The sequence below is a fragment of the Catharus ustulatus genome, chromosome 31 (genome assembly GCF_009819885.2).
Source record: "Catharus ustulatus isolate bCatUst1 chromosome 31, bCatUst1.pri.v2, whole genome shotgun sequence".
In the NCBI taxonomy this organism is placed as follows: Eukaryota; Metazoa; Chordata; class Aves; order Passeriformes; family Turdidae; genus Catharus; species Catharus ustulatus.
In genome coordinates, this window is record NC_046251.1 from 2,273,746 (window position 1) to 2,285,954 (window position 12,209).

The 12,209-nt window shown below is 58.9% G+C and overlaps 1 protein-coding gene across 4 annotated transcripts in view; it reads left to right on the forward strand.

Annotated features, from left to right (window-relative positions):
* LRP1 (LDL receptor related protein 1) overlaps window positions 1–12,209 on the forward strand; it is an 82,247-nt gene that overhangs the window by 34,580 nt on the left and 35,458 nt on the right. For 3 of the 4 annotated variants that reach the window (XM_033083159.2, XM_033083160.2, XM_042780078.1), the window contains 19 exons: window positions 1,000–1,162; window positions 1,992–2,214; window positions 2,460–2,649; window positions 3,587–3,730; window positions 3,881–4,117; window positions 4,254–4,434; window positions 4,545–4,767; window positions 5,909–6,098; window positions 6,392–6,517; window positions 6,614–6,754; window positions 7,007–7,132; window positions 7,331–7,447; window positions 7,557–7,637; window positions 8,565–8,615; window positions 9,979–10,146; window positions 10,375–10,557; window positions 10,938–11,138; window positions 11,220–11,465; window positions 11,652–11,849. In XM_033083159.2, coding sequence (XP_032939050.1) covers window positions 1,000–1,162; window positions 1,992–2,214; window positions 2,460–2,649; window positions 3,587–3,730; window positions 3,881–4,117; window positions 4,254–4,434; window positions 4,545–4,767; window positions 5,909–6,098; window positions 6,392–6,517; window positions 6,614–6,754; window positions 7,007–7,132; window positions 7,331–7,447; window positions 7,557–7,637; window positions 8,565–8,615; window positions 9,979–10,146; window positions 10,375–10,557; window positions 10,938–11,138; window positions 11,220–11,465; window positions 11,652–11,849 — 3,189 coding nt within the window. The remainder of the gene's footprint in view (window positions 1–999; window positions 1,163–1,991; window positions 2,215–2,459; window positions 2,650–3,586; window positions 3,731–3,880; window positions 4,118–4,253; window positions 4,435–4,544; window positions 4,768–5,908; window positions 6,099–6,391; window positions 6,518–6,613; window positions 6,755–7,006; window positions 7,133–7,330; window positions 7,448–7,556; window positions 7,638–8,564; window positions 8,616–9,978; window positions 10,147–10,374; window positions 10,558–10,937; window positions 11,139–11,219; window positions 11,466–11,651; window positions 11,850–12,209) is intronic. The other variant, XM_033083158.2, reaches the window with a different exon arrangement.

Genomic DNA, 12,209 nt, shown 5'->3' on the forward strand with positions numbered 1-12,209 from the left:
TGCTCCTCCAGAACTGTCCAGATCCTGCTGACCTTGTGGTCCTGGGGATGTGGGGCTGCTGTGCCCCATCCCTGCTCCTTCCTCCAGGGCTCTCTGGGTCCCTCTGACCCCTGGGTTGTTCTGGCCAGGGCTGCTGTGCCCCATCCCTGTCCATTTTGGCCGTGGTGCTGCAGCATTGTGGGGTCTCAGGGGGCACTAATCCAAAGGACAGCCCTTCAAAGCATTTGGGATCTCTGGGAGCTGCAGCCCCTCAGCCTGGCCTCTGGCCTGGGGTTGCAGGAGGAGCTGAGCAGTGCTGAGCACTGACCCGGTGGCGAGGCAGGAATTCAGGCGCGTTGGGTTGATCCGATTTAACAGGCTTTCACTGGTTTAATTAAATACTCACATGCTGCGTGCCAGGTGCTGTCTCTCACCTGCTCCAGGCCCCGGGGTGTCCCTGCAGCTCTGGATTAGCTCTGCTCCCACCTTGCCCAGCAGGATCTGCCCTCAGCTCCCCCCATTGCCACGTGTCCCATCTGGGTGCTGGTGTTGGAGCCCCTTCCCTTCTGCCTGCTCCCTTCTGCAGCACCCACCTTGCAGAACTTCCCCCTGCTCTGCTGGTATTCCTGTGGGATGAATTCCCAGTGTTTCTGTAGAATGAATTCCCAGTGTTTCTGCAGGATGAATTCCCAGTGTTTCTGCAGGATGAATTCCCAGCATTTCTGAAGGATGCTCTCCCAGTGTTCACACCAGATGCTCTCCTGGTTGTGTGTGATGCCTCTGGCTTGTCTGGGGGCAGCAGTCCCATCTCCCTGGGGAGCAGAGGTTTCTGTGGGTGCTGTGGGAGCCCTGTGGCTCCATGTGGGGTGACCAGGGCAGATCCTTGGGATGGGTGCAGGTCCCAGGGTGTTCATGGCTCCCATGGTCACATTCCTCGGCTGTGTTGGTGTTTGTGATCCCGGGGGGCTCCTGGCTCTGTCCCTCCCTGCCTCACCCCTCTCTCTCTCTCTCCTGGCCCAGACGTGGAGCAGATGGCCATCGACTGGCTCACGGGCAATTTCTACTTTGTGGATGACATTGATGACAGAATCTTTGTCTGCAACAAGAACGGGGACACGTGTGTCACACTGCTGGACCTGGAGCTCTACAATCCCAAGGGAATTGCGCTGGACCCAGCCATGGGGTGAGTCCTGGGAGTTCACTGTCCTTGGGGACAATTGGCAAGGGTGGCCTGCCCCTCTGGGGTGGGGGTTTCCTGTAGCTCTGTGAGCCCTCCCTGCAGGGACACTTCCCACCCAGTCCTACAGGACACAACTCGTGTCACACAGCGTGGTCCCAGCTTTGCTGCAGCTTTTGGGAGCTGAAGTGGCTCTGAGAACGACCAGAGTGGCTCCCTTGTGCCCATGTGTCCAGCCACTGCCTTCTGCACAGCCCTGAGGATGGGGATGCCAGGATGCTGAATCATGGGAGCAGCTCAGGGCACACATGGCAGCTGCCAACCCCCAGGAGCTGGGGGCTGGTGTGGCTGAGGCCACGGTGGGCAGAGCAGAGTAACCACTAAAGAGGAAAATTCCCCCCTCACCAACTGCTTTTCCTCCTGGCTGGAATGGAAAAAGCTCGTGTTATTGAGCAGAAAATTGGGAGTATTTCATATAAACAAACAAATATCGCAGAGGATCCTGGAGAGACATTCCAGGCTCCAACAGGGCTGGTGCAGACAAGCCTCACAGGTGACTGAGTTAGGTCCCTTGGGCTCTGTGGTGGCAGTGCTGATCCCTGGCTGTGCTGTGCTGTTTTGGGCAGGGCAGCTCTGGGATGCACAGGCAGCTGCCTCAGGTCATGTTTTAACATGTACAACCCCATGTGTGCATGTGGGCCTCTTCCAGTGGCACCAACACATCTGAAACTCCTGGGAACTCTGTGCCATCCCCGTGGGGATCCACACATCCATATCCACCCTGTCCCAGAGCTCATCCTGGCTCTGAGCTCCCTGCTCTGCTCTTCTCTCACAGCAAGGTGTTCTTCACCGACTACGGGCAGATCCCCAAGGTGGAGCGCTGTGACATGGACGGGCAGAACCGCACCAAGCTGGTGGATAGCAAGATTGTCTTCCCTCACGGCATCACCTTGGACCTGGTGAACCGCCTGGTGTACTGGGCTGATGCCTACCTGGACTACATCGAGGTGGTGGACTATGAGGGCAAGAACAGGCACACCATCATCCAGGGCATCCTGGTGAGTGAGTTTAGGGGACAGGGTTGGTATTGGAGCTCCAGTGCTGCTACTCTGCAGTTGTGGCTTTAGTGGTCCAGCAGAGCACTGAGCATGATCCTGCTGAGGATGATTTTGTGCCCGTGATGGATGAGATAACACTGATGGCCAAGAGCCATGGGGTGGGATCAGGGGGTTTGTGCATCTCAGAGCCCAGCTCTCACAGCTCCTAAATCCCTTTGTGTAAAAACCCACCTGGTACCTTCCAGATCGAACACCTGTACGGGCTGACAGTCTTTGAAAACTACCTGTACGCCACCAACTCGGACAACGCCAACGCCCAGCAGAAAACCAGCGTCATCCGCGTCAACCGCTTCAACAGCACCGAGTACCAGGTGGTGACACGGGTGGACAAGGGGGGAGCGCTGCACATCTACCACCAGCGGCGCCAGCCCACAGGTGGGACCCCAGCTTGGGAATAACAGCTCCCTGCTTCCTCAACCAAGGGCTTGGGTGGGATTTCAGGAGGAATTTTTCCATGGAAATGGTGGGCAGACGTTGGAAGGGATTGCTCAGGGAGGAATTTTCATCCTTGGGATGTCTGAGGAATGATTGGATGTGGCACTCAGTGCTCTGGTTGGGTTGACAAGGTGGGGATTGGTTACAGGTTGGACTCAGTGATCTTGGATTCTGGGATTCCTGCTCCCCAGGCCCCTGGGGGCTGCTGAACATCTTGGGGTGCCCCCTTTTCCTGCTAGCACTGTGTCTCTTCCTGTGAGAGCTCCTTGGTTGATGGATCATGCACAGTACAGAGATGTGGGAGCAGATGTGACATCTTAAAATATTAATAGTCCCTCTTACTCTCTGTCCCCACTCCCAGCATGTTCACCCCCATGCTCCCCAGCACCGAGGGATTTCCAGGGACTTGAAAGGCTCCAGTGCTGCACCAACCCCTCCCTGCATCCATCCCTGCCTGCCTGCTCCACCCCCAGCACCTTCCTGCAGTTAATCAATTTACTCCTTTAAAATCCTCTTAGTGTCTGCAGCCTACTCGGCATTTTCCAGAATATAAAATTAATCAGGAGATTTCTGAGTGGAGAAGAAGGAGTGTGATTAAGGGGCTCTCCGGGTGGTGCTGCCTGTCCCTGCTCCCTGGACTTGTCCCGCTGGCACAGCAGGATGGGGCAGTGTGGCTGTGTGGCTGTGGTGGTGTGCTGGGACATGCTGGCTTCTCCCCAGGGATCCTTCCCATGGGAAAGTCCTTTCTTATCTCTGTACTGTCCTGTGCTGTGCTCAGCCCCCCTAAAGCCCAGGGAGGACCCATGAGGGCATCCCCACGTCCCCCCCCTGTGTCCCTCTGTGCCCCTGGCTGCTGCAGCCCCGCTCTGTGTTGCAGTGAGGAGCCACGCCTGCGAGCCGGATCAGTTTGGGAAGCCGGGAGGCTGCTCTGACATCTGCCTGCTGGGGAACAGCCACAAGAGCCGGACCTGCCGCTGCCGCTCCGGGTTCAGCCTGGGCAGCGACGGGAAATCCTGCAAAAGTGAGTGCTGGCCTTCCTGGGGGAAATGGGGGACGAGGGGCTGGAGCCACAGGCTCTGTGTTCTCTGTGACCCCACAACAGCCTCAGTGCCACCCCCGTGGCACTGCCCCAGCCCTGCTGGTGGCCACGGCTGTCCCTGTCTCTCCACAGAGCCCGAGCACGAGCTGTTCCTGGTGTATGGGAAGGGACGTCCCGGCATCATCCGTGGCATGGACATGGGTGCCAAGGTGCCGGATGAGCACATGATCCCCATCGAGAACCTCATGAACCCCCGTGCCCTGGACTTCCATGCCGAGACTGGCTTCATCTACTTTGCTGACACCACCAGCTACCTCATCGGGCGCCAGAAGATCGATGGCACGGAGAGGGAGACCATCCTGAAGGATGGTGCGTGGTCACAGGGCCTGATCTGTGCACATCCATCATCCCCATCAGTTTGGGGTTTGGGCACCGTTTTTGGGGCTGTTGCTTCCACTTTTTGCCTCCCAGCTGGTGACAAACCCTCTCTGCTTTTCCCCCAAAGGCATCCACAATGTGGAGGGGATCGCTGTGGACTGGATGGGGAACAACCTGTACTGGACAGATGACGGCCCCAAGAAGACCATCAGTGTGGCACGGCTGGAAAAGGCCGCCCAGACCAGGAAGACGCTGATCGAGGGGAAGATGACGCATCCCCGCGCCATCGTGGTGGATCCCCTGAATGGGTGCGGGTGCCTGGGTGGGCAGGGCTGCCTGGTGGGGCCACAGGGACGTGGTTGGGTCTTGTCACAAGCTGTGGTGGCCAGGCCAAGACTCAGCTTAATGTCTCTGGCAGGTGGATGTACTGGACGGACTGGGAGGAGGATCCCAAGGACAGCAAGAGGGGCAAGATCGAGAGGGCTTGGATGGATGGGTCCAACCGCAACATCTTCATCACCTCCAAGACCGTCCTGTGGCCCAATGGGCTGAGCCTGGACATCCCAGCCAAGATCCTGTACTGGGTGGATGCTTTCTACGACCGCATTGAGATGGTTTATCTCAATGGCACCGAGCGGAAAGTGAGTGGGGGTCCCGTGGCCCTGGCACAGTGATCACCCCCAGTGCTGGGGCAGCTGAGCCATGGGCTCTGTCCTCTCCCCTTCCTGTCCCTGTCCCTGTCCCTATCTCTATCTTTCGGATTTTGCCCTTTTTTGACCTAGAGATTGGGCAACTGAGAGGCGTTTTACAAAACTTTTATTCCATTTTCTGTCTTGTAAGGGGTAAAACAATACAGATGTTATAATTCACCATCACAATCAAAAGCCAACTGTTTGCTAATTACAATACACTATAAGCATTTCTTAGCCTATTAGCTTTTGTCACATCATGCTGTAAAATGCCTTAAAGCCAATCATCTAAAATCACCCTCGTGGGTTCTGTTACGATACATCTTGCATAGTTCTATTTCTCCAAAGTGTCTAATCTTATTTTCAAAGCCATCCTTTAAAACTTTCTTCTAACTCCATTTCTCTCTCACCAATATATTATTTTTAGCTCCATATCTCTCTCACTAATATCTGTCTTATTCCATAGCATTTCTAAGTCTCCAAGCATTTCTTAACTCCAAGTTTATATACACGTACATACTATATAAGCCTTCTGTCAGGCCCTCTACAAATCCATTTCCCACACCTGTCCCTGTCCATGTCCCTGTCCCTGTCCCTGTCCCTGTCCCTGTCCCTGTCTCTGTCCCTGTCCTTGTCCCCATCCCTCTGTCCCTGTCCCCATCCCTGTGTCCCTGTCCCTGTCTCCATCCCTGTGTCCCTGTCCCCATCCCTGTGTCCCTGTCCCCATCCCTGTGTCCCTGTCCTTGTCCCTGTCCCTGTCCCTGTCCCTGTCCCTATCTCCATCCCTGTCCCCATCCCTGTGTCCCCATCCCTGTCCCCATCCCTGTCCCTGTCCTTGTCCCCATCCCTGTGTCCCTGTCCTTGTCCCCATCCCTGTCCCTGTCCCTGTCCCCATCCCTGTGTCTCCATCCCTGTGTCCCCATCCCTGTCCCCATCCCTGTCCCTGTCCCCATCCCTGTCCCTGTCCCTGTTCCCGTCCTCATCCCTGTGTCCCTGTCCCCATCCCTGTCCCCATCCCTGTGTCCCTGTCCCTGTCCCTGCCCTGAGCGCCCATCCCAGCTAACCGATCCTCTCTGCCTCCCCACACCCACAGATCGTGTATGAGGGCCCGGAGCTGAACCACGCCTTCGGGCTGTGCCACTACAGCAATTTTCTGTTCTGGACCGAGTACCGCAGCGGCAGCATCTACCGGCTGGACCAGACCTCCAAGGCCGTGAGCCTGCTCCGCAACGAGCGCCCGCCCATCTTCGAGATCCGCATGTACGACGCGCAGCAGCAGCAAGGTGAGAGGGCACGAGGGGCTGGCTTGGAGGGTGATCTGAGCTGCCCCCATCTCCTTTTGTTTCCTTTTAGCTGTCCCCATGCTCCTTGTTTTTCTTTTCCTGTTGTTCATGCTCTGCCCTTCCAGCCTTGTGTTATTTTCCCAGCCTAATTCCATCAGGCTCTGCATCCCCATGGCCCTGGGCTCTCCAGCTGGCTTCTACCTGTGGCTGCTGTTGAGGAAATCCAGAGGCTGGGGGCTCCCAGGGGTCTCTAGGCACTGAGGTGCCATCTCCTCACCCCTTTGTGTCCACAGTGGGCTCCAACAAATGCCGTGTGAACAACGGGGGCTGCAGCAGCCTGTGCCTGGCCACCCCCCGCGGCCGCCAGTGCGCCTGTGCCGAGGACCAGATCCTGGGGCCGGACTCTGTCACCTGCCAGGGTAGGCTGCCCTGTGACCCTCATGTGGATTCATTCCCCGTGGGAATCTGGACTTGGTCACCTGGTTAAAATCCTACCTGTGCTTTCCCCTTGGCAGCCAATCCATCCTACATCCCCCCGCCGCAGTGCCAGCCCGGGGAGTTTGCCTGCAAGAACAACCGCTGCATCCAGGAGCGCTGGAAATGCGACGGCGACAACGACTGCCTGGACAACAGCGACGAGGCCCCCGAGCTCTGCCGTGCGTGACCCCTCCTGCGTGGTGGGATTTGGGCTGAGGCTCCCCCAGTTAGGGTTGGGGCAGGGTTGGGTAGCCAGGACTCCTCTGTTCCCTCTCCAACTCTAGGAGGTATAGGAGGAAAAGGTTGATTGAGATTCTGATCCTACTTTTGAGGGTCCAGCCCTTTTCTGTCCCAGTTTTTCTCTTTGTTGGACATAGAGGAGGGATGGGGTGGGATGAGGGGCAGGTCCTGAGTGTGGTTGTCCCCCACAGACCAGCACACCTGCCCTTCGGACCGCTTCAAGTGCAAGAACAACCGCTGCATCCCCAACCGCTGGCTCTGCGACGGGGACAACGATTGTGGGAACAATGAGGATGAGTCCAACTCCACCTGCTCAGGTGAGGACCCTGCCTTGTCCTCAGGAGGTCCCAAAAGAGCCTGTGCTGAGCCACTGCCTGAGGTTTTGGGATCTCACATGTGCCTGCACCTTGGCTGTGCACCTGGGCCTTGCAGGAACCCAGGGGGTTGTTCCCCACCTTTCCCTGGCAAAACAAGGCCTGGGGGTCATTAACACTCCATCTGTCCCTCCTGGCCAGCGCGGACCTGCTCTCCCAACCAGTTCTCCTGCGCCAGCGGCCGCTGCATCCCCATCTCGTGGACGTGTGACCTGGACGATGATTGTGGGGACCGCTCTGACGAGTCTGCCTCGTGTGGTGAGCTGGGACTGGAAACACTGGGAGCACTGGGAGCACTGGGAGCACAGGGTGGGGTGCACACGAGGTGTCCCCCATGCTGACAGTGCCTCTGCCTCCTCCTCCTCAGCTTACCCGACCTGCTTCCCCCTGACACAATTCACCTGCAACAACGGGCGCTGCATCAACATCAACTGGCGCTGTGACAACGGTGAGGACCCGGCCCCGTGGGGCTCCCGAGGGGATGGCGAGACCTGAGGCGGGGGTGCAGCCTGGCAGGGACCCCATTTTGGCAATTTGGGCCGGTTCTCATCATGTGCTGAAGGGCAGAGCCCAGGCCCCAAGGGGGCTCAAAGCTGAGCCCATCCTGCAGCCCCCAGTCCAGTATTTCCCTTGGCTGTGCTGGGTCAAGGAGAGCTGCAGGAATAACCTGGCAGGGATTGTTCCAGACCTTGACATCCTTTGCAAAGGTTTCCAAAACTCTGTTCTGGTGCTGAAACCAAACGTGGCATGGCCAGAGCTGCTGGTGGGGCTGAGCCAGGTCCTGCAGCCCCAGGACAGGCAGGAGAACTCTCCCAGCCAGCTCCCATTGGCCCTTGGATCTTTCCAGGGCCAGGCCTGGGACAGAGGGTTTGCCCCAAGGTTGTTTTCCTTTCCCACAAGTTTATTTCAGTCTTTGAGCCGCTCTGCCTTGTTAGGAATAATTAGTGTCTTCAGAGCAGGCGAGACACTGGTGCCTGGCTGAGCAGAGCTGTGGGTGCAGGACTCTCCCTGGAGTCTTCCTGAGCTCCTTTGGAACTGGCATTGCCAGGGGATGATTCCTTCTGGAATCCCCCACTGTGGCAGCCAGGCCGTGGCATGGAGCCCCTGGTGCCACCCTGGGCCTCGCCAGGTGCCCGTGGCAGGAGCTGCAGCACCACGAGGGTGCTCCCACCCTGACTGCCCCCCACTCCCTCTGCACCCTCCCCTGCTCTGGTCTCGCCTCCCAGGCTGCCTGGTGCCTCTGTGTGTCCGTGTGTCCGTGTGTCCGTGTCCCAGTGTCTCTGTGCCGCCCGCTGTGCGTGTGCCATGTTTGTCACCGTGCTGTGTTGTGTTTGTCACCGTGCCCACGCTCCTGTCTGGTGGTTCTGTGTTTCAGAAAAAGATTGTGGGGATGGCTCTGACGAAAAGAACTGTCCAAAGCCTACCGGTTAGTGCATAGATCAACATGCACCAGAAACCCCACCTGGCCCCCCCAGCCCCCAGCCCTGTCCCTCCAGAGGGCTGCAAGCCCCAGGGGCTGCTGCTCTGGACACTGGCAATGCCCCCCATCCTCTCTGGCAATGCCCCCTGTGCCTCTGGCAGTGCCCCTGCTGCCTCTAGTGATGCCCTCCTCATCTCTGGAAGTGCCCCCTTGTGCCTCTGGCAATGCCCCTGATGGCCTCCTCTTCTGTGGCAATGCCCTCTGTGTCTCTGGCAATGTCCCCTGTGTCTCTGGCAATGTCCCCCAGCTCCCCAGCAGCAGGAGGGATGTACCAGGTGCCAGGGAGTCACTGTTCCTGCCAGCTCACTGAGCAGAGCCACTTGGGATGCTCCTCTTGGTGGGAGCCTGGAGAGGTCAAGGGTTGCAGGAGCAGGAGCTGAGATGCTGGAGAGGCCATGTGGCAGCTGGCAGTGCCATTGTCCCCATCAGTGCCACTGTTCCCATCAGTGCCATCGTCCCTGTCAGTACCATTGTCTTCATCAGTGCCATTATCTCCATCAGTGCCACTGTCCCTATCATTGTCATTGTCCCTATTAGTGCCATCATCCCCATCAGTGCCACTGTCCCCATCAGTGCCACTGTCCCTATTAGTGCCATCATCCCCATCAGTACCATTGTCTCCATCAGTACCATTGTCCCTATCAGTGTTGTTGTCCCTATTAGTGCTATCACCCACATCAGTGCCACTGCCCCCACAGTGCCACTGTCCCCACAGTGCCATTATCCCCATCAGTGCCATCATCCTTGTGCCCATCCCGAGGCACCAGGAAGCGAATCCCCTTGACCAGTCTCAGGTGGGGCATCCACAGTGGAGCCCTGTGAAGGTCCCCAGGCCAGGGTCCCCTTGCCAGGCAGGCAGAGGGGCTTCATTACCAGTGTCCAGGTACCCTCAGACCAAACCTCCTCACAGCAGGCGTGGGGTTTTCCTCCAGACAATCCAACCCCCCTAATTGGCTGCCCCAGTCCCCCTCCCCATGGGTGCACCCTCAAAGGAGCGCCTGTTCCCCAGCGTGGAGCCCCCTGTGGTGCTGGGCGCCCAGGGCCCCCCAGGTTCATGGCTGATCTATGCAGTTTCTGTGTTTCATTTTCTCTGTGTGCTGCTGGTGCTGTGGGGTGGGAGGGCCGGGGGTCTCCAGCCCATGGTGGAGAGGGGCTGCTGTCACCCCACGTCCCGTCCGCCGGCGTGGCCTGTCCGGTCCCTGTCGTTCCCCGCTTCCCCCGGCGAGGGGTCTCTGCTGTCCTCCCTCCTGCCAGCCCCCTCCTGGCCGGGCACCTGCTGACCCCCTGCCCGCCCCCTTTCCCTTTCCAGACAACGACTGTGGGGACAACAGTGACGAGGCCGGCTGCAGCCACTCCTGCTCCAGCAACCAGTTCAAGTGCAACAGCGGGCGCTGCATCCCCGTGCACTGGACCTGTGACGGGGACAACGACTGTGGTGACTACAGCGACGAGACCCACGCCAACTGCACCAACCAGGGTGAGCCCCAGCACCCAGGAGGGACCCCCAAAGAGCCAAAACCTGCCCTGGGCAGAGCTGCTCTGCTTCTTGGCAGGGAATTCTGCAGCCTTCTCTGCCCACACTCAGTGCCCAGATGCCTCTGGGTGCCTCCAGCAGTTTTCCTACTGGTTGAGTGCTGGTCCCTGCCCAGTCCTGGAGCTCTCCAGCTCCATGGGATGCAGGCAGTGAGCAGTGCCCTCCCCACAGCCACGCGCCCGCCCGGGGGCTGCCACACGGACGAGTTCCAGTGCCGGCTGGACGGGCTGTGCATCCCCATGCGCTGGCGCTGTGACGGTGACACGGACTGCATGGACTCCAGCGACGAGAAAAACTGCGAGGGGGTCACCCACGTCTGCGACCCCAACGTCAAATTTGGCTGCAAGGACTCAGGTGAGAGCAGGGGGGCAGGGGATCCCATCTGGGGGTACTGGACTCTCCTTGGTGTTGGGATAATGGGGAAACACAAGCAGCCAACCCGTGAACCATGATCCTCATGGATGGTGTCAGATCCCTTCTCCCCTTCTCTGAGGAAGGGACTGGGACACACTTTGATGGGTTGGGGACAAGGGTGGAGGGACACCAGTTCTGGGGCTGACCCTCCGAGTCCCCAGTGCTCCATGTGCTTCCCCCAGGCCCTTCCCTGTGTGGGCCAGATCTGGTCCAACTTTTGGGGAGCCCCAAACACCCCCATGCCCCCTGTGCATGGGATAACATCTGGAAATACCTGGAGTAACATCCCTTCTGGTTCTGCTCTGCCCCCTCCCCATCAGCCCGGTGCATCAGCAAAGCCTGGGTCTGTGACGGGGACAGCGACTGCGAGGACAACTCTGACGAGGAGAACTGTGAGTCCCTGGTGTGCAAACCCCCCTCGCACACCTGTGCCAACAACACCTCCATCTGCCTGCCCCCCGAGAAGCTCTGCGACGGCTCCGACGACTGCGGCAACGGCTCCGACGAGGGCGAGCTGTGCGGTGAGCGCGGGGCCGGGCATGGGGACACGGGATGACCCAGGAGAGGGACAAGGAGGTGACAAGCACGTCATGTCCTCACAGATCAGTGTTCCCTCAACAACGGCGGCTGCAGCCACAACTGCACAGTGGCTCCTGGTGAGGGCATCGTGTGCTCCTGTCCCCTGGGCATGGAGCTGGGTGCTGACAACAAGACCTGCCAGATCCAGAGCTACTGTGCCAAGCACCTCAAGTGCAGCCAGAAGTGTGAGCAGGACAAGTACAATGTCAAGTGCTCCTGCTACGAGGGATGGATGCTGGAGCCCGACGGCGAGAGCTGCCGCAGCCTGGGTGAGTTTTGGGGGGCACCAGGGACTGGTAGCAGCCCCCCAGCTGCCTCAGGGGGGTTTGTCCTCTTGTGGAGCTGGGGGTTGTGCTGGGTGCTGGTGGGATCTGTGTGCTGACAGTGTAGCTGTGGCTGGATGCACTGTCCCCTGCCTTGTTCCTGCCCCTCTGACCCTGCCCTGCTGCCCCCAGACCCCTTCAAGCCGTTCATCATCTTCTCCAACCGCCACGAGATCCGGCGCATCGACCTGCACCGAGGGGATTACAGCGTCCTGGTGCCCGGGCTGCGCAACACCATCGCCCTGGACTTCCACCTCAACCAGAGCTCCCTGTACTGGACAGATGTGGTGGAGGACAAGATCTACAGGGGAAAGCTTCTGGAGAACGGGGGTGAGCAGCCTGGGGGTGGGAGGGCTGATGGGAGGGAAAGCAGGGGTGCAGGTCTGGGGTCAGTGATTCCGTGGCACCCCACGGTGATGCAGCAGCTGAAGCCCACAGCCCTGATAGTGATTCTGTTCTGCTCTCATTATGCAGGAGTTAATTAGCATTCCCAGCACTTCCCTGCTGGTAATTGCAGCCCAGCAGCTGGGCACAGAGAGGACACCCTCCCCATCAATGCTGCTCCCACAGGAGCCAGGACTGGGGATGGGGGGCTGAGCCTTTTGGGGCCTGGGTTGTGGATGGATACTGAGCCCTTTGGGGTCTGGGTCATGGATGGGGGCTGAGCCCTTTGGGGTCTGGGCAATGGAT